At 33.9% G+C, this 20,138-nt stretch overlaps 5 protein-coding genes across 8 annotated transcripts; 1 reads left to right on the forward strand and 4 right to left on the reverse strand.

The window, feature by feature from the left end:
* Positions 1-272: 272 nt before the first annotated feature.
* Positions 273-5,779, reverse strand: LOC119631737 (glycine--tRNA ligase). Of its 3 annotated transcripts, none has more exons than XM_038024204.1 (4): positions 2,037-5,779; positions 1,571-1,868; positions 1,374-1,508; positions 274-1,318 (listed from the first exon to the last, which is right to left on the reverse strand). In XM_038024204.1, exon 1 carries the CDS (start codon positions 5,734-5,736, stop codon positions 3,469-3,471), a length of 2,268 nt encoding a protein of 755 aa, XP_037880132.1. In that variant the 5' UTR covers positions 5,737-5,779; the 3' UTR covers positions 274-1,318; positions 1,374-1,508; positions 1,571-1,868; positions 2,037-3,468. The 3 variants fall into 3 exon arrangements, with proteins under 3 accessions (XP_037880131.1, XP_037880132.1, XP_037880133.1); XM_038024205.1 differs by having other exon boundaries at positions 274-1,005; positions 1,082-1,318; positions 1,571-5,779; XM_038024203.1 differs by having other exon boundaries at positions 273-1,318; positions 1,571-5,779.
* A 688-nt stretch (positions 5,780-6,467) lies between these two features.
* LOC119631616 lies at positions 6,468-10,696 on the reverse strand. The gene is made up of 3 exons (XM_038023993.1): positions 10,667-10,696; positions 8,923-9,016; positions 6,468-8,848 (listed from the first exon to the last, which is right to left on the reverse strand). Exons 2-3 carry the CDS (start codon positions 8,969-8,971, stop codon positions 8,472-8,474), a joined length of 426 nt encoding a protein of 141 aa, XP_037879921.1. The 5' UTR covers positions 8,972-9,016; positions 10,667-10,696; the 3' UTR covers positions 6,468-8,471.
* Positions 10,697-11,398: 702 nt separating this feature from the next.
* Positions 11,399-12,686, reverse strand: LOC119632018 (acyl carrier protein, mitochondrial). Of its 2 annotated transcripts, none has more exons than XM_038024689.1 (5): positions 12,575-12,686; positions 12,348-12,495; positions 12,028-12,117; positions 11,802-11,927; positions 11,399-11,672 (listed from the first exon to the last, which is right to left on the reverse strand). In XM_038024689.1, the coding sequence occupies exons 2-5, from the start codon at positions 12,483-12,485 to the stop codon at positions 11,493-11,495; spliced, it is 534 nt and encodes a 177-aa protein (XP_037880617.1). In that variant the 5' UTR covers positions 12,486-12,495; positions 12,575-12,686; the 3' UTR covers positions 11,399-11,492. The 2 variants fall into 2 exon arrangements, with proteins under 2 accessions (XP_037880617.1, XP_037880616.1); XM_038024688.1 differs by having other exon boundaries at positions 11,992-12,117.
* A 559-nt stretch (positions 12,687-13,245) lies between these two features.
* On the forward strand, positions 13,246-15,042 carry LOC119632017 (5'-nucleotidase domain-containing protein 1). Its single transcript, XM_038024687.1, has one exon. It carries the CDS (start codon positions 13,296-13,298, stop codon positions 14,784-14,786), a length of 1,491 nt encoding a protein of 496 aa, XP_037880615.1. The 5' UTR covers positions 13,246-13,295; the 3' UTR covers positions 14,787-15,042.
* Positions 15,043-16,419: 1,377 nt separating this feature from the next.
* Positions 16,420-20,127, reverse strand: LOC119632571 (acetyl-CoA acetyltransferase, cytosolic). The gene is made up of 7 exons (XM_038025540.1): positions 19,839-20,127; positions 19,588-19,709; positions 19,422-19,534; positions 18,936-19,365; positions 18,515-18,700; positions 17,566-18,455; positions 16,420-16,859 (listed from the first exon to the last, which is right to left on the reverse strand). Exons 1-6 carry the CDS (start codon positions 19,915-19,917, stop codon positions 18,174-18,176), a joined length of 1,212 nt encoding a protein of 403 aa, XP_037881468.1. The 5' UTR covers positions 19,918-20,127; the 3' UTR covers positions 16,420-16,859; positions 17,566-18,173.
* Positions 20,128-20,138: the final 11 nt, after the last annotated feature.

Raw genomic sequence — 20,138 nt, forward strand, 5'->3', positions numbered from 1 at the left:
TCGTTCTCAATAATTTTGCATTTATTGTGCCGCTTTAGAGAATAAGCGCATTAAGTACGACTGTATGTGCGTTTACACAAAGCTATAACAACAAAACGTTTAGTTTTAACTTAGTGCAGACGTATATAATATGCAGAAGGGTTTAAGATCTCAGGTTTTATTATACGGATCGATTCAAAATCATTGTTTTTTTTTTTTTTTTTTTAATCTTAAAAAACATATTGTTTATTGACTTTTTCTATTTATTAAAAATTCAGCTGATGGTCGCTTTGATGGTTTTAAAGCTTTCAGAATTCTTGAATTGATACTGATGAAGATTATTTCGTAATTTGACGGCTTCAACTGCAGTTGACAAGATTCTTCTCATGGACTGTGTGGTAGCAATCAAATTGATTGAATAAATTTCCTAAAAGCAGGTTGGATATTCAAGTGGAGTTAGTAGGAATTAGCGACGATTGACGACACCTGTTCGAATTACATAAAAAACAAATTTGCAAGCAAAAATTTATCGCATGCTACCGCATGCCGAAATAATTTTTTGTACTGAGCATTCTTTCACGTTCAAGAAAAATCCCATGTTATATGAAAAGTAGTTTGCAACCATTTCAGCTTTTATTTCGTATGTAAAAGAGATGACCACGATATATTTGCGAGAAATATCTATTGCATCAAAGAATATCGGGCAATATTTTTCTGTGGAAATCTCTGTAAACCCGGTTTTTTTTTTGTTTATTTATGTCCCAAAACTTTCTGGAACGACAGGCGCCTATCATTAAATAGCAAGTAAGTACAGATTTTCGCTTTTTTTCCTATGGTTACAACTTCCAAGCGACTGATCGAATTTAGTTCAAATTTTTGGTACATTTTAAAGCAAAATCGTAGAAATTTTGTGGTACATTCTTTTCTCTATGGTAATGTGTAGTTTGATATCTTTTATTTAAAATAAGCACGAAAAAATCAAGCGTCGGTTTTCGAATTGTATACAAAACGAAGTTGATAGGCCTGCTGTGAAAAATGAACAAAACAGTAAATGGAATATTTATATTATTTGCCATTAAATGATTCCTGCGTGCAAGGCAACCTTTGTTTGACGGTTTATATCAGGTAATAGTGTTACATCTTATGTAAATTACTGGTTATCAATTTAGTTGCAGTTTGTAGAAATTCAAAGTATCTCGAAACCGGGATAGTGTCGGCAGTATTGAACCGATTGTTGCGCAGACACGATTTTGGCTGACAGGCGTCTTTATAAACGAATACGTACCGCGTCAAAAATATGTTGAATTTTGTCTTTCTTCCATTAAAATGCGCCATCGACCTTAAAAAACATAAAAGCTTAATTTATATTTTTGAAAAACGAATTGAGTACTAACTTTTATGTACACCAATGAATCTCTCAACAATATTCCTTGTCTTTAAATGCACATCATTGTATTTTTGCTTGATGGAATCTGTTGGAATTATTTACAGCGTCACTAATCGCGGTTCTACAGTGTATCCGCTTTCAGCTGAAAGTATTTGAATCTAAGTATCGTTTAATATTATTATTATTGTTTATCAAGGAGCCCACTCTTATTGTCATTTCCAGTTCAACGATCTTCCAGGTAAGCTCTTTTATTGGAATATCTCCACTCATGCAACTCGTGACTTCATCCCGGAAATCAAAATTTTGCGACATAATTTCTATGTAGTGGCAAAACTTACGAGTAAGATATTTATATGTGTATACGCAAAAATATATATGCATATAGAATAATTCACCACCATTCCATTCAGACCATGCTTGCCATTTCGGTTTATGAATCGTTTTCCATTTTGTGCGGGCTTACGAAAATATACGTGAGTTCCGTCTACGAATCCAACCATTTCTATAAGTATCAGGAATATTTTGATAACCGTTTATTATACAAGACGGTGTCACAAGAAAAGAAAAAAACCACTCCTTTACATTGGCATTAATACAAACTTTGATGAATTAAGAGTATTAATTATACAAATGGAGTGAAAATCAAAAAACAAAGAATAAACTTACTTACTTTCAAAAATTTTAAATTTTTTACTTTGGATCAGCTTTTTGTGAGTAAACAATGTCGTTCGGAATTTTTTTTTCTTTTTCAATTTGCAGCTGTTTTCCTTTATAAATGCAGCTTTAAACAACCAATACTAAAGAAAAGCATGAGCAATTTTGCTTACGTAGGTTTTGACAATTTTGAAGAAGCATTTTTCGCACGTCTTGCGCATACATAGACAAAAAAAGGTCAAGAGATGAAACTTAGTTAACGCCATACATAATAAGTGCCATGGTGACGGTCAGAAAGAAGTAGGACAAAAATAAATAATATGGACTGTCCAAACACACTAAATCTTCGATCAAGTATATATATAAATTCATTTAAAAAATTTGTATATAGATTTCACATTTTGATTATTATAAGATTATACGAAAATTGCCAAACAAAACCGCTTTGTTTGGTAGTTTTCATATAAATTTCTATTTGTCTAATAAGTTGTTTTTAAGCTTCACTAATTTCTGCACGGAGGAGACTAGAAATTTATTTTCTTAATTTTTCAATAATCCGATTTCTGAATGTATTGATGATATTATTCTCGAAGGGAATGATATCTCTGCTACACGAAATTCACGTTATTCCGTAGTTTTTGAAAAAAATAAAAGTAGCATTAGTAAAGTGATTGTAACTTATAAACTAATGGTGAGAATGTTACGATATTTCAATGAATTTGGTATAATGGTTGGTACTATCAAAAGCAATTAAATAGCAAATAGCCCAACATTTATTTCAAATCCACACTAAGAGATTATTTTGGACTTCTTGTGTTTCTGCATCGTTTAATTCACATTGAAGAATTCTAAATTCTAGAAGTTCGCCAAATGCTCCAGCAAATTTCAGTGTAGATTTTCATATCAAGAAATACGGAGAAATTTCAATTCTATGGCTTTAAGTGTTTATGAATGTGCGCTATGGTTTATATAAAAGTAAAGCATCCTTTATGCTCACTCATTCTTTGCGTTAATCATCTGTTTATGCTTAGAAATTGGGTCCTGGATGAATTATACCTTCACATCTGATACTGCCACAATTCCCTTATGTTGAACGCCCGAGAATAAGAAGTATACAATATTAGAAATCGCATTATTCTCGTTGTCCGATTCAACACCAGTATCACTTAAGAACTGACAATAATAACGCTTGCTTGCGGTTTCCTTTGATAAGAAAATAGTAGAAATTTGTACAAAAGGAACTGTTCCATTCATAACTTCGTTTAATGAATATATATTGATTGTAAGCAGTTTATTGTTTGTAACCAAATTTCATTTTTCATATAATTCTGTTTTCTTTTGTAGTTGGTAAATGCAATAAATTGTTAAAAATAGTTGAAGCATAACAAATTAACGGAAAAGAGCATATACTTAGTACAAGCATTTCAGATTTTAAGATAACTTTTGAATTATTTTGTAACTTCTTGTTGTTCGAACAGCGGATATTTCGTTAGAATCTCAGACCACTGCATTCGACCAACCGAAAGTTCCTTCACAACTTCGATTACCTCATTAATGTCAATACGAATTTGTTTCATAGTATTGCGTTCACGCAAAGTTACTGTATGAGGCTTTTTGAGCGTATCGAAATCCACTGTTATACCGAAAGGTATAGCAATTTCATCAGTACGAGCGTACCGACGACCGATAGAACCACTAGAATCGTCAACTTTATGGGACAGTTCAACTCTTGTTAGAGCTTGAGACAGCTTTCGAATAAATGGTTGAAATTCCGTATTGTTAGATAATGGTAATATAGAACATTTGAGAGGTGCTATTACTGAAGGCAAAGTAAAATAGCAGCGCTGTTCGTCGCCATCACGACATTGGAAATTTTGTTCAAGCAAAGCATACATAATGCGTCCAATTCCAAAGGAAGGCTCCACTACACTGGGTATTATTTCTTCGACATGCACTGTTTTGTTGGTATTCTTAACGGTTATAGTATCTGCAGGCAACGTGAAAATGTTACCGTCCGCTATGGTCAGTGAATATTCACTAGTTTCATTTAGTTGATCTCCAACTGTTTTAATATCGTCTAGTGTTAGTTTACCTAACGCGTCAATTATAGCCTTAGCATCTTTTCTGAAAAGTTTACCTAAGGTTTGTTTATTGGGTACAATTTCCGACACTGACACTACCTTAGGAGTAGGCAAACGCTTTTCAGCTACTAGACGAACTCCAGTAGCAGCCATATGTTGGCTTAAATCATAAGCAGAACGATCCGCACATCCCACACACTCAACCCAACTATAACTGGTTAGACATTCAGCATCCCAACAGTCGCAAGCGTAATGAGCCATTTCATTGCTCATATGTTGACGAAAACGCAGACATTCCGTTTTTATACCTATTGTCAACAAGAATTGATGAATGCGAGCCATGTAATAGCCTAATGTTTGATTAGCGACTAAGCCAGATTTTACTGCCTCTTTAATCGTTACTCGTTTAGCAGAATTGCCGTCCATTTGATTGCAGGCCGAATACAAGGTCATTTGTGTCTCAGCTACGTAATCAAATTTGGGATGATCCTTTTGGTTGGGATCGCAAAAATGTTCTATCTCGGCCATCGTAAATTCTCGCACACGTATCAAACCGGATCGCGGCGATATCTCGTTACGGAATGAATTCCCTATTTGTGCTACCGCAAAGGGTAGCTTCCCTTGATTAAATTCGAGCAAACGTTTAAAATTTACAAAAATGCCTTGAGCAGTTTCCGGTCGTAGAAAACCTTTTACTAATCCAGTGGGTCCAATTTGCGTGGCAAACATAAGATTAAATTCTATTGGTTCGCTTAAATCGTTACCTGTCAACGGAGACTTAACATTGTATTTATTAAGAATCTCAGCCATCTCCGCTTTATTCATACCATCTAGTTTAACTACGATATCTTCACACTCAGATTTGATTTCGCGTGTGGTATTTTTATCTTTGCTTAATTTTTCCAAAGCGTTCTTAATTAAGTGATCTAAACGAAAACATTCGCCAGTTTTAACGTCTTTTACCATCAGGTCTGCAAAGCGATCTACGTGACCGGAAGCTTTAAGGACAGGCTCAGGCGTCAGTATAGAACAATCAACTTCCAGCATCTGTTCTTCCAAGCTAAAAAATTGTCGCCATAAACTTAAAATGTTCGACTTTAAAGCGCAGCCCATGGGTCCGAAGTCATATTGTCCCGTGATGCCACCGTAAATAGCGAAACTTTGGTCGTAGAAAAATCTGCGTTTAAGCAGGTCTTCCATTCGTGCACGGTCAAATGTAACCACATTAGGTGTCAACTCCAATTCTCGGTCTTCTAAAATTTTCTTACGCAATTTCAATTCTGCGACTGCTTTTTTAATATCAATTTCTGAAGCTCCATTCAATTTAAGTTCACGCACCAAGTTACCTTGCTCAAGAACTAAGGCACGCAAGGGTGCTAATTGGATTTCAACTTCTGGATTCGTCATCACTTCCTTCAAATGTAAACGCACCTCACGATTGATTTTTTTAGAACCCCAATTACTAGTTACTGATTGGGCTTTCGTGGTTTTATAGCGACGGATACAAATTTCAACTCTCGAGCATAAATGAATAAATGATGCGTTGGCAAAATTTATTGATCGAAGTTGATTATGTTTAATTAACTGTCTAACCGGAGCAAAGCTTTTAAAAAGTCTCTTAATCTGCAAAGACATGTGAATGATCAAACTTATCTAATATTTTTTATACTAGCTTTGCATCAGAATTTTCGCAGTACAGAGATTTACCTTTCATGTGTGCAAAAAAAAAACCAAATAATCTCATTGTTACCGCAGTGCAAATCTGTTGTAACAGAAATGATTTTTTATATACGAATGAAAGAATTTCATATTCGAATAAAAATATTTCGGGATAAGGCACATTTCTTTTTCTTCTTGAATATTCAGCAAGTTCAGGGCACAAATTATACATTTTTTGCTGTTGCTATACAACTTACTCTCATTTGAAAGGCGTACCTTAAGAATCATTTGATGGCCACCATTTGTATGAGAGATATGTATGGCTTTCATCATTCGAAATATATTTCGAAAAGACAATGACACAATCATAAAAACGTGAATAAAAAAAATACCGTATGAAATAAAGTGAAATTTTTTCATATAATTCATATAGTTTCAAATTCATTTGTTAGGGAAGCTTTGAATATATATCACTTTATTTTAATTTTATATAATAATATTATATAAATAACATATGAATTTGCTTATAGAGAATGAAATAATGTTTTCAAATTAATTGCTAATCAATCTTATTTTGACCTTGCACCACTTTCGGTACATGGTGCATTAAGTTTGTATGGACGTATGTTAGACGGAGAATGGCTTAAAATAGGTCCACCCTTAAAGAATAATTGTGAGACTGTCTGTCCGTCTTTCATCCCAAATCCAAATGCTATTGAAGATTAGATAAAAGCAAGGGGTATGAGACATGCAATATTGCTGAGGGGCTTGCCTTATTCGACTTTTCGGTCCTCTGGAGCTGAGGATAACTGTACAGTATAATGTCGTTATCCAAATAAAGCTAAGAATACCAATCGGAAGGAAAGGAGAAGAAATTTTATCAACTTATTTTCTGGAATTGGCCCTTCACCTAAGTGGAGAGTATTGAAGAATTGTGGTTACTATAAGGTGGGCGACCTTCTATGTAATCTCAATGTTGATACTGTACACGCTGATATATCTGAGAATTCCGGCCTTTCTACGTCCAGGAAAACATATGGGTTTTTTCATGTGCATGCATAACCAAGTCGGAACAACTTATTGACTGCGGGTATTATTTCCATTTCTAAAATCAAAATAAGGAATGCCTTAGGTGATTTGAGATCTATTTCTATTTTCCCAGTGCTACCCAAAGTGGTTGAACATATTCTCAGACTCAGAACATATTAACAAAGACTGTTCAAGGTCTGACTTCAGTTTCCCAATTTACGGGCCGTTGTGGGCGCAGTACCATCAGCCTACTATTGATCATAAATGATTCAATCAGATGTGACATCAATGAAGGTTTTTTAACGTCGCTAGTACTGGCTGTAGTGCACTCTAGTGGATTTATCAAAAGCTTTCGATTCCGTTAACCACTGAATACTTGCTAAAAAGTTGACGGGACTTTTTAGATTTTCGAAATCCGCTTGTGAGCTTGTTCACTCTTACTGAACGGGAAGATCTTAATTTGTGGGCATAAATGGAAATTCCTCGAGAATTCGTCCCTTATACCTTGGTGTACCCGAAGATTCGGACTAGGCCCTCTACTTTTTCTAATGTGTATTAATGATCTTCCTGAGCGGATGATATCTTTCTGGTATGTAGAGCAGACTGTAATAAGCCTAATATTCTGTATGGCCTGAAAGTAGTATCTGGTACCACAACCTATGTTTTTGCAGGCTAAATTGTATTTTTAATTCTGTACGCTATGTCTACAGTGTTCGCAGAAGCGCTCATATCTCGGAATATATTAAAAGGTTCTTTGGATATACGTTTGGGCAGTTTACTGCAGGTTGCAGTCTATTGTTCATTTTTAATTGTAATTAAGTATGGTCAAATGCTCAATCTTTGTTCTACGTTTTCATTTTCATGCTATACCAGCAATCAACAGATTATTATTGCTTTAGTTAGACGTATCTGTTTTGACCGGTCTTTTCTTGTTCGAGTTCCGCGCTATTGGAATTTCTTGACCTGCCCATTTGATGTACGTATATCTCCTCACTCTAGTAATGCCTTCCGGGTGGATTAGTTTTTAGTAGGAGTTAGCATCCCACTGTGCTCATTTATGTCGATCAATACTGTCGATAGCAGCTTAGTGGGCGGCGTGGTTGTTTGTTTACGGTTATGATTTTATTGCTACTACCTGAGCACATGTCCTTAATATTGCTGTTTTTGCTTAATTCAATTCTCAATTTATGGCTGGGCAGCCATCTTTTAATTTGTAAATTTTAAATCTGTAATTTGCAAATTTATGAATATTGTTAGCTTAGGTATTGTAAGCTACAACTTGTTACAAGGTGTGTGTAATACTCAAATCTCCTGAATCTGCTATGTAATGTTGTTTATGAACTTAAATCTAATCTACTTTAAATTATGAATTTGACTGATACTTACTTCATTGTCATTGCGTACACTATTCTTCACTACAATAAGCTTAAATTGGCCTTTGAAGGCCTTATGAATTGTATATTGTGTGTAAATAAATTGATAATGCAAACGCCACTCAGTCCTATTACGGTACACTTTAACACCTCCCATCTCAGTATTTCAAGATGTCTACAAAAAGCCATTATTTTGGCTGGATTCAATTAACTCTTTTACAAAATTCAATATTATTTCTTTTTGGAATAGAAAAACAAAAATAAACACTGTAGGTAGAAAAAAATCAAAGAGAGTCTCTCTGCTTTTCCTCAAATTTCAAATCCCTCCTCATCTTCGTTATCTTGGTCGAGTTTCGTTGCATGGATTTGATGTAATGTATCGACGAAAACCAGGAGCTTTCTAATATTCATGCTTATGAATTCAACGTATTGTTCACATGAGTGGAAATTTTTTTGTATATCGATGACCGGATAATCAAATATATTCAAAAATTTTGAAGTGTTTTCGATCATTTTTTTTAAAGAGATAACGGCTTTTTCATTGTAGATATAAAGGGCGCAGTTTTTGGTCTCCGCTGCAGCCTTTGATATTTTAGTCCCTTCAATTTGCAATAATACAGTATTCACTTTTTCCAACATTTGCATTATAAGCGTTGTTTGAGTTTTTATAGATTTACGCACGACGTCTGAAAAAAATAGTATAACATTAAATTGTTGATGGCTATTCACATCACTTATTGATGAAATAATTCATAAATACCAATGTCGGTTAAAATGTCTTCTGCTAGAAAAATTTGTGTTGAATACATATGCTGTTTGTTGATTTATCTTGGAAATACAAAATATCCAGGCGGCTACAATCAATATTGCCAGAGGTAAGAATTCATTAATCATTTTTGGACAGTGGCAATTTGAAGAAGAATTCATAATGGTAGACAAAGTTCCGTCAAGATAAGCAAAATATTAAATAAACTCGCAATACGCTCTACATCGAAGCGCCTTCTGACTTTTTTAAGTTGGTTCCCCGGAAATTACAAAAAATTAAAAAGAGTTAGTGGGTAGGCCGAAGTAATCTGAAAACTAAGTGTCTAAGAAGCTATATTGGATTAATCTTGAATACTTCTGAGCCAGATCTACGAACTGTTTGGGTAAAGTAATAGATCAGCATCGGTTAAAAATCGAAAGTAATGTAGATCAATCATAACTATTCTCAAACTTGATCTGTAATGAAAAACTTGGAATACTTTCGCAAAGATATATGAATACACGCATGAATTAAACTTAATCAATCTGGATTGTACGCTGACCGAGAATGTGGGAAGGACATATATATATATATATATATATATATATATTATACGTATTTTGCGTATGAATATGTATATGATGAATATTTAGAGAATCTGGATGTCATTTTTTGGCAACTAATTGGCAACTATATTATACGCATGAATATATATATGATGAATATTTAGAGAATCTCGATGTCTTTTTTTGGCAGCTATTGAAATTTCACATCATTGTCGAAAAACTTCTCAAGTATAGTCTGAAATTATTCATTTACTAGATTTTTTATATAAATAATGGGATATTTGTGCTTCACGTCCAAAATTTGGTGCATTGTAACTTCATACCCTCAGGAATTTCCATTAAAATGAAATTATTGGATACTTTTTAGATTTTTACCTCCCTATACAACATTCAACTTGAGTGTTTTGAATCCAAATATGCGAAATACTTAATTGTAGGTATCAGCACTCAATTGAACATACAGGGATTGGTATTCGGGATGGAGGGTCTTTTGGATAGCGTCTGTATGTTAAAGATACAAAGGCGGACAAATGACGCGTTCTTCCTATTTTCGGATTAAAAAGTTTCAAGTGAAGCGCCCTGTTACCGTATCATTTGACAACAAAAAGAAAGCGAATTGACGCAAATGTAAACAAAAACATATAGTTTGACAAATAAAAATTAAGAAATCGATGTAAATACAAATAACAAATGTATGAAAAACTACGGTACAAAAAATGAATGTAAACGCATCTTTAATTTTCGGCTGATTTTTGGAGTAAGAAATGAACAAATGAGTTAAAAAGAGGAGACGATAGACGTGGACTAAACACATCATTAACTGTTTTGATTTGAAAACTAAATTTTAAATTGAAAACAAATCTTATTTGTTGCTTGCTTTGCCTACCTTATGGTGTAAATATTATTATTATTAATTGCGCCAGAGAAATAAATTCTAAGACTAAACTCTTAAAAGCACTAGCATCTAAGGCTATCGACTTTTATTAAAAACTCTACCGCACTTGAGATTCGAACCCACGACCATTGACTTGCTAGTCGACATTCCTCGCCTTCGGCTACTCAGGCGGATTATATAGTGTAAATAAAAATTTCAAATTGAATAAAATAAAGAAAACGTAAATTAGTATAAAACAAATAAAATTAGATAAATAAGTTTTCAATTAAAAATAAACTACCTCTATATTTTCCTGTACCTCTTCTTTTTATACATAGATGAAGTCCTTTTCCGGAAATCGAATAATGCATCATTGCATCAGCCCCCATATTGACGCCTTCCTCGTATAAAATCTCGTCATGTGAATCAACAGAGATTTGTAAGACAAACCATTCATGCGGCATATATACAATAGATAACAAATAGTGGGACGCAGATTCCACAATTTGGGCAGAGTCTTTATCTTCCGCAAACACAGATCTGTTTTCATCCGGTTTTAGGTGCTCAAAAAATACGTCAACATAGACATAACGAACAAAAGTATTTATTATTATTCTTAATTTAGCCAGAGTTAAGTCTAAATCTTGCAGCAGGTGTGTTTGTATTGAATGGTTGTTGATTGCAGTAATTTTGTGCCGTTTTTCAAATACTTGTGGCAACTATGAGTCAATTTCCTGGAGGTCATGTCTCGTTTTTGTGGAAATCATGTGCCAAGCCAAGAACTTCATTGCGCTTTGACTGTTGTTACAAAGTTTAACATCTCTGTTTTACATTAATCGAATTGTTATCACTATGGCTCTCCCTCATATTTGGTGTAATTGCATTGTATAACATGTAAAATTTTTGACAAATATCTATAGTTGTACAATTGCGGAGTTTTGAGATTGAATGAAAATCCAACATTATAATGAAATAGATTTAAATTTTGTATAAGCATACTTTCGAAATGCAATAAGCGATATTTAGTCTGTTTTCGATTTATTTTATATTTGGTTTTAACTTGTATGTAGGTAATAAAGTTTTTGCTTTTGTTATATGCTTAAATATTTTACACAGAATAGTTTTCTGCTAAAAAATTAACACATTTAGTCGTAGACATCTTCCTTATCGGCCACATATTTTATAATATCAGCTGGACGCATCAATTTTTCCGCATCCGAATCGGGAATCTCAAAACCGAATTCATCTTCCATCGCCATAATCACCTCTACATGGTCTAACGAATCCAGACCTAGGTCATTAATAAAATGAGACTCAGCTTTAAGCTACATCATGAGGGAAAAATAAAGACAAAGTCATTAATAAATATTATCCCGAAGGAAGCAAAATAAATCTGGCAAAGGCAAAAATACTAGTAGTACTGAATATGTAGTTAAGGGAGGAATCTAATTTACCTTGCTGGGATCAATCTTGTCGTACAATTTCAGTACAAGTAAAACTCTGTCGTTAATCAATTTCAAGCTAAGAGGGGGTTTTGCGGAATAATTACGAACCATTTGCCGTTGCCAAATATTGCTCCCCTGATATCAAAATGAAAACAGAGAAAAAACATATTAGTTTGATTAAATTCTTATACACATTTACCTTATCACTAGTAACTTTATCATAGGAAGCTACGACCTTAAGAACACGATCACGTATTTCTTCCATTTTAAGTTTGCCCGAGTAGTAACGTACTGATATATTGGTGTTACGAGATTTCAAATTTTTCTGGGAAGAAGATTATTTCCATTATGTGTATGTATTTATACCAACAGTAGTTTTTTAAAATATCAATAACAAAACGCACTTAACTACAGGCCAAAATTGTGAACTTGTCACGGATACGCGTTCGCGGCATTAATAAAAACATGCCCGCGACCGTTACAAAATGGTTGAGGTTAGGCTTCTGACCCTACTTAAGCAAATATTCATGTAATCTTGATTCGTTAATGACTTGCCTGCGTTACTCCATAACTTGAGCATGGAAGTGCAATTCTGTGTAGCATATGCATTTGGGACCGGACGGTAACCACACGGAATCCATTTGCAGCTACTGCCAGACGACCGCACCTACGTCCAAATTGTGACAGAAACATCGCGTAACGCCTATATTTTCACATAAATATTCATTGTTAATGTTACCTATTTTTTGACATTTGTTAACTAAAAATACAAAACGATTTACCCAAAATTTGCAAAAAGAATATTATGTAAAAACTGCTTCAAAACTTATATTCTTCTCCCTGCAGAGAAAAATGTTGAGCAGAATTGTCAAATATATTATTCACGGTTGCATTTACCTATGTGGGCAAAAAACCAGTGATGTCAATAACATGGCATTAAATACAAAAAAGTTTGAGTAAAAAAATATAGCGAAATATTAAAATATTTATTTTTAATACGACTTTGGAGCCATAAACTAAGAGAATGTAAGCTGACTTTAAAGTTTTTGATACGATATTTCCTGTTTTGTTTTGAAGGAAATGCAAGTGAATGCAGAAATAGAGCTCAATCTCGATCTGTAAAAGGGGAGCTAATTTTTAATTTAATTAAAATGTTAGAAATATAAAAATTAGTCTGGTTTAATAACTTTTCGGCTATTTATTCTTCGCCTATCAATGCTAAACGCTCAATTCAAGCCTAATCTAATATTATGAACCATGTTTAAGCTATTGATAAAGCTGCGCAGCTCGTAACTGTTCTTGACTAAATGATTGCATACAGAGATAAGAGATATTTAATTATGACGTCATGGCAGCTAATATTGTTTATAAAAGTGTTTGTTATTTAATAATTTTGAAAATAAGTTGTTGGTTGTGTAGTCCAAACTTAAATCAAATTTTTTTGTGATTAAATAGCAGAATATAAAAAATATTTCAAAGTTTCATATAAAAAAAATTTTAAATATGTTTGGATTAAGTGTTTGTTGTTGTGGACGAAAAAGAGCGGATAAGTTTTTGTTGACACTCGATAAATTACGTAATTACGTCGCCAGAGCAACAACGACAGCTGACTTCACGGAAGAAAATATGAGAATTTGTGTACGGCGTCATTTCAGCAATAAAAGCAAATATTGTTTCCAAAAAAGTGTTCAATCCCATTCATCAGAATACATAATAATGAGCCAATCCGCAGAATTTGCGATAATGGATTATGATATCATAGGATTTGATTTGGATGGTACACTTTTGAGGTATAATCTCAATCATATGGTGGCTTTGGAATATAATATATTGACTAATTATTTGGTAAAAGTTAAGGGTTATCCAAAGTGCCTTTTGGAAAAGCCATTCAATGCTAATTTCTTGCAAAAAGGTCTAATAATTGACGCGGAACGAGGAAATTTGTTGAAATTAGGAGCTGATGGTACTATCTTGCGGGCAACGCACGGTACCAAGTTGCTAAGCACTGAAGACGTGAGCAAAATCTACGGCGAATCCTGCCAATGGACATTGGCTCAAGAGTTTATTCGGGATCCATTGTCGACTTGGAATGGTCCTGCAGCTGAAAAATTGAGAACATTATTAGATTACTTTGACTTGGCTGCGGCGCTGGTGTTCGCTCAAGCTGTAGATATTTTCGATGAAAAAAGCGAAGCAATGAATTGTAAAATTTGGCCTGATATCTTGTCTGGTCTGATATACATGTATACCAGAGAACATTTCGCAAATGGGCAGAGCGAATACTTTGAAAATTTAAAAGCTCGACCTCAATTATATTTAATGCGTACGAATGAAAATGTTATTAAATGGATTAAAGAACTTCGTGAAGCTGGTAAAGCCATTTATTTATTAACAGGTTCGAATATTGATTTCGCCAACTTTACGGCCAGTTATGCTTTGGGGCCTGATTGGCGTGATTTATTCGATTGTATTTTATGTTTTGCCAAGAAACCGGGTTTCTTTGGCATGAAGAGGCCATTCTTAAGAGTGGCTGATCTCGCCGAAGTATCCAAAAGTGAAATTCCTTTAAACGATTGCCTGCAATTAGGCGAAATATACTCACAGGGAAATTTCCAACAATTACTTAACACTTTCAACAAACTTCTATTTCGTAAACCCGTCAATGAAATACGTTCGCTTTACCTAGGCGACAATCTAATTCAAGATGTCTATGCTCCCGCCAGCTGTTGCAACATAGCTACGATAGCGTTAAGTGAAGAACTACTTTGTCGTGAAAGCAATTATGAATTTAAGCCAATTGTTCAGTCAGAATTTTGGGGTCCATATTTTTCACTTGACGGTTCACCTACGCTATGGTATCGTATTATTGAAAATTGCTCACAATTGTGTGTACCAAATTTAGACTCCTTAGCCAAAATTCCTATTACTAAAAAAATACTTTTTAAAGCTGGCACTCGTTTTTTATCGAATCTACCAGATACCTTAACGGTATAAAGCAACCAAGTCATTAAAAAATTAAACATTGGTTGGCTAGAATAGGTGTGTATGTGCATATGTACGTGTACAAGCACCAATATGTAAATGTAATGTATAGGTGGGTATAATTCATTCACAAGTTGTAAAGGTTTAACGCACATATATGCAATATATTTGGTATTTTAGTAAAACCACTTTTTTTTTTTATATGATCATATTTGATGTAATTATACAGGATTTTTTGCTTTTGCCCGCAAAAATTAAACATACCTATAAAAATACAAATAGCAAATGTAATAAATTCAATTCCTTAAGATGCACTTCAAATTTTTCTCACTAAAATAACGTAAAAAATGTTCGAATTTACTATTTTTTAAGTAACATTGAACTTTGGAATATTTTAATTATAATGTGGACAATTTACATAAAATTAAAGTTAAATAAAGCCATAATGTTTGAATGTTACCATGACCAAACCTAATTGCAGAAATTAAAAATTTGCTATAAATAAGGTGACTAAGAACCTTTTGCATGAAGGGAAGAAGCTTTAAAATTCACATATCCATTACAAGGCATGCATCAGACCCTATAGAATATACATATTCGTAATTAGCGAAACCGATTTAATCATGCCTTACCGTTCGTTGAAAACGTAACTATGATCTCAAAGCTCTAAGAAAACAAAATCGGTCACAAATTTTTCTTCGTACTTCTGTATAATTAAGGTCCATCCACATTCATAGAATAAAAACGCTGTGCTCTTTAGTTTACAGCGACAAATTTGATCTTAACACTAAATTTGCGATCGTTTTACATATGCCTTCCACTCATTTAGACACACGTTGCCATTTTGTATACCCGATTGCAGTTAAATTACAAATTAATTTTTTATATGTGGCATATAACTTTCGAACCCATGAAAAAATGTATTTGACCCAGATGTTCATTAGGATCACCTTCACGCTCACTCCAAAAATGATTCTAATAGGTTTCAGTAGAGCGACTGTGAGGGTTCACAAAAACAACCCGTCATATTTCCATAGAGATAGGTATATAACATCCAAAAATAACAAAAAAGGCGCGTTCCAGGCAAAAAAGGGACACATATATTTCATGGAATATATCATTAAAAAATAATACATAAAATCTTAATATATCTACTTGCCTATATAGAGTTTTTAAGCGGAAAGTCAAAAACCCATTATCCACTTTTGTTTTTAATAAAATCTTTGCTTCATGTGTTCGATTATAATTACCGAGAAATCAATATTGAACACTACATAATTAGTGCTTATGGAATGCTTTGAAATATATGGAAATATAACTAAAATATGTAACATGCGATTTGATATATACGATCCAAAAAGTGTATAGAAATCACATGGCCCGAGCACTTTGTTCAAAAATATATTGCCAACATCAAAAACACGACTGTTTTTTTGGGTGCACAAAATTAAGTTGTCCACTTTGCTCGGAGTTCTTCGACTAAAAGAAAAAAAAATTGATCACTAGCAATATAGGCTATCGAGTCATTTTTAGAAAAGAGAGTTAGATATTAAGTTAAGTACTAGTAATCTATCTAAAATGTGTGGCGGATTTTAGGACGTCCGTAGGGTTAATTGTTCAGAATTCGATTCTTCTAATAAAGGAAAAGTTTAGGCAGTTGCAAAGAAGATGATTTTATTGTAGGAATTATAGAAGATTCCTGAAGGCTCCATTGATGTGTTGCAGTTATATGGCTTAGGCGAATTCCATAATGTTTTCATCTTTATTTTGTTCATATTTGTTGGATATATGTGAGGGTTAACAAAAGTGCAGCGGTGGTGATAATATTGTAGATTTCCTTGCCTAATTTTTCTCCCTTGTTCATTTCGCAATAAATCATTATGATTAGATATCCAAAGAGTTTTTATCTTATCGCCGCATGTTGCGATGATGTTTATTAATTTGTCAATGGCGGTCTAGATGGAAGTCAACAGTATTGAGTTGGGTTTTTCATAGTACCAAAGACCGCTCCCGCTTCGGTCGTAAAATTTGCAGCATTTTGATAAAGTATCTGATTAAGTAAGACTTTCCCTCATAGGGATTTTCCTAAAGAAACGAAAAAAAAATAAGCATCTTTTTAAACAAGCTCTTCGGGTCATTTATAATACAAGTTGCATGAAATAGTTCAATAGCAGGGATTTGAGAAATAGCTCTGATGCAGTGGTAGTCGAGAATAGACAGTAATATTAGACAGTTAAGGCCGCGGAAATAAATTAAAAGATTGGGAGCATTTAAAAAACAAAAATATAGCCAGTGTAGTGGATTTTGATTTCCTCCAACAATAACAGGCAAGAAAACTATATTCGGTCGTGGCAGTATCATTATACCCAACAATGGCAATTGTTATGGTAAATGCGTTATGCACGTGGGCGTTGTAGAGCGGCTTGGGTCGTTTTTAAATTCTTTTGTAAATTTGTAGAAGATATCTTCATTTGGCGAACACAGATATTGCATAGTTGGGCAGACGGATACGCGGACAGACAAACAGAGGGACATGCTTAGATGCACTCCGAATTTGAAATTTACCAATAATTTATAGGCTTTGGAGTTTGTGAAGTTTTCATCTGCACATTTAAAAGGCTTTAAATAAAAATTAAGTTTTATAAATTATAATTTTGGATAAGCGTGGTCAATTTTCTCAATTCTTGTACAGAGTTATACCAGCGCCCTTACAGTATACAACGCGTTCAAATATTTGTATATTTATCTGCTATAGTTTATTAGTAATGAGCATAAAAAGAATTTTTTATACCTTTCTCAATTTACATGGTACTGTAAGCGTGTCTTTCGATCGATTGGCCCATTTTCAATACAAAGCTGCGCGCAAAAACTTCAAATGTTCCACCTTCATCCTCCATGGATGGGTATAAAAATTATTCAAAACTGCTGATTTGCTACAAATGTTGCAGCGAGTTTTTCATTGAAATTGAACATTATATATTAATTTTCAACAATAGCAGGAATGTAGACAGTAATATCGAGTTTGAGTTCAATGGACGCGTAAATGTAAGCCATTTCAAAAAGGATTCGCAAAAGTAAATAATCTAGACTTGTAAGTATAATGAATTCATGAAGTCAAAGAAGTAATTATTTGGTCGATGAGTTAGTTGTAGAGTAATGCAAAAATTGAAAACACTTTAGTTATATCTCAGTTATTTACTTTAAAATAAAATATACAAAATATCATTGTAATAAAGTTAAAGATTGAGAAAATAACAAAAATTCTCTTGCAAGCTAACGTTAAACTTGAGCCATTGTGTGTTTGTTCACTTACAAAAGTAGCGTAAAACGTAAGGCAAAGTCGTTAAAATAGATAAGGAAAATTGCAATGTATCCCACTATAAGAAGTGTATTGAAAAATCAAACACGTTCGATAGCCATAGCTATGCCCATGCCGCCCCCAATGCATAGACTGGCTACACCCTTATGTCCACCGGTACGTTCGAGACTGTGTAATAGTGTCACTAAAATACGATTGCCGGAAGCACCGATGGGGTGACCTAATGCAATAGCGCCACCATTAATATTCACTTTAGCAGGATCTAGTTGTAGAGAATTAATCACTGCCAATGTTTGCGCAGCAAAAGCTTCATTTAGTTCATAGAGGTCAACCTCTTCTTTAGACCAGTTAGCTTTGCGAAGCTGAAAGCATACTTTAGTTAAAATTATATTTTCTATAAAAATAAACGTCGACAGCTTACTACAGCTTTTACTGCTGAAACGGGCCCTAAGCCCATTAATTTAGGTTCTACACCAGTCTCGGCCCACGCCGTTATTTTGCCCAATGGTTTTATTTGACGCTTTTCAATCTCTTGACCAGACATTAGTAAAACAGCCGAAGCTGAATCATTAATACCTGAAGAATTGCCAGCTGTTACAGTCCCATTCTAAAAAATTAAATTAAAAAATTTTGAAAGTTGTCGTTAGCTAAAACCATCATTAAAAGCAAAGAGAAAAATGGTTTTGATCAACGTTCTATCTAATGAAATCTAATCAATACAGATTGCTTTCCGTGGGCGGGCACTACTACTTCAAGCAGAAGTGATCCTTGAAGTTATAAATGGATTTGCAAAACTTGACACTTGATATGACATATATTTTATTTTAAGACCCCATTATTACCTCCATAAAACAAGGATTTAATTTCTGTAGAGATTCCAGTTTGGTGCCTTCTTTAATATATTCATCCTTATTGAATAAAGTAGTGCCTTTGCGTTCTACAACCTCCACGGGTACAATTTCTTTAAGAAAATGGCCATCTTTTTGGGCTTTGTCAGCTAAATTTTGAGAACGTTCAGCATATTTATCTTGCTCCTCACGGCTTATATCATATTCTTTAGCTATAATTTCAGCAGTTACTCCCATGTGTATGCTATGTAGAGCATCGGTGAGACCATCATGAATCATTGTGTCGATCATAGTAGCTGAACCCATTTTAATACCTGCACGTAAAAATACGGCATGGGGTGCCAGGCTCATACTTTCCTGGCCACCACATAAAACAATACTAGAATCACCACAGCGAATGGATTGATAACCCAAGACAATAGCTCTGTAATATAAAGAAAATTTTCGAGCGATATTCTTGATTTGGTGTTTGACTATTACTTTAATCCTGAGCCACATAACATATTAATGAGATAGGATGGCACCTCATTAGGCAGGCCAGCCTTCAACGCAGCTTGCCTGGCAGGATTTTGGCCCTGACCTGCGGTAAGCGCCTTTAAAGGGAACAAAGTTCTTAAATATATGTAAAGTAAATCAATTCACTTACTTGTCCAATAATAACTTCATCTACATCTTTGCCGTGTACGTTGGATCTATTTAAAATCTCTTTTATTACAATACTACCCAAGTCAGAAGCTTTCAATTTTGATAAGGACCCATTAAAACTACCTATATATGTACAGGTTACGCAAATTAAAATAAAGGTAGAAAAGAGAAAGTTGCCAAATTAAATTCACACAATACGTCACAAATAAACACTTTCTAACTCATCATTTTCTAGTTGGTAATTATACTTACCAATAGGTGTTCTGGCCGCAGCTACAATATAAACGTCTTTCGAACTCATTGCTATTTTTACAAATAATAAGAAATTCATTAAGTGTTCACCGGCAATGCCAAGCAATTTATTTTCTTTTTTTGGCTTATATTTATGTGTATGTGAAGTGACTACATTTAGATAAGATCATATCGACTTAATGCGGGGTTAAAGTTCTGTCAAATTTGAGAGATTTCATACAAAATCTTTTAATAATTTTGCGACAATTTTTTTCTATCCATATGCGGTTTTGTTTATAAAAAGTTTAATGCGAGAAAATA

The sequence above is a fragment of the Glossina fuscipes genome, unplaced genomic scaffold (assembly GCF_014805625.2).
Source record: "Glossina fuscipes isolate IAEA_lab_2018 unplaced genomic scaffold, Yale_Gfus_2 1, whole genome shotgun sequence".
Classification (NCBI taxonomy): domain Eukaryota; kingdom Metazoa; phylum Arthropoda; class Insecta; order Diptera; family Glossinidae; genus Glossina; species Glossina fuscipes.

Coding starts and splice junctions, on each gene's coding strand:
- LOC119631737 (XM_038024203.1), bottom strand. CDS start 5,736: ATGTCTTTGCAGATTAAGAGACTTTTTAAAAGCTTTGCTCCGGTTAGA.
- LOC119631616 (XM_038023993.1), bottom strand. CDS start 8,971: ATGTATTCAACACAAATTTTTCTAGCAGAAGACATTTTAACCGACATT. Junction 8,849..8,922: donor AGACATTTTAACCGACATTG/GTATTTATGAAT, acceptor TATTTTTTTCAG/ACGTCGTGCGTAAATCTATA.
- LOC119632018 (XM_038024688.1), bottom strand. CDS start 12,485: ATGTTTCTGTCACAATTTGGACGTAGGTGCGGTCGTCTGGCAGTAGCT. Junction 12,118..12,347: donor CAAGTTATGGAGTAACGCAG/GCAAGTCATTAA, acceptor TCTTCTTCCCAG/AAAAATTTGAAATCTCGTAA. Junction 11,928..11,991: donor ATAAAGTTACTAGTGATAAG/GTAAATGTGTAT, acceptor TTTTGATATCAG/GGGAGCAATATTTGGCAACG.
- LOC119632017 (XM_038024687.1), top strand. CDS start 13,296: ATGTTTGGATTAAGTGTTTGTTGTTGTGGACGAAAAAGAGCGGATAAG.
- LOC119632571 (XM_038025540.1), bottom strand. CDS start 19,917: ATGAATTTCTTATTATTTGTAAAAATAGCAATGAGTTCGAAAGACGTT. Junction 19,535..19,587: donor ATGAAGTTATTATTGGACAA/GTAAGTGAATTG, acceptor TTCCCTTTAAAG/GCGCTTACCGCAGGTCAGGG. Junction 19,366..19,421: donor TTATGTGGCTCAGGATTAAA/GTAATAGTCAAA, acceptor TTTATATTACAG/AGCTATTGTCTTGGGTTATC.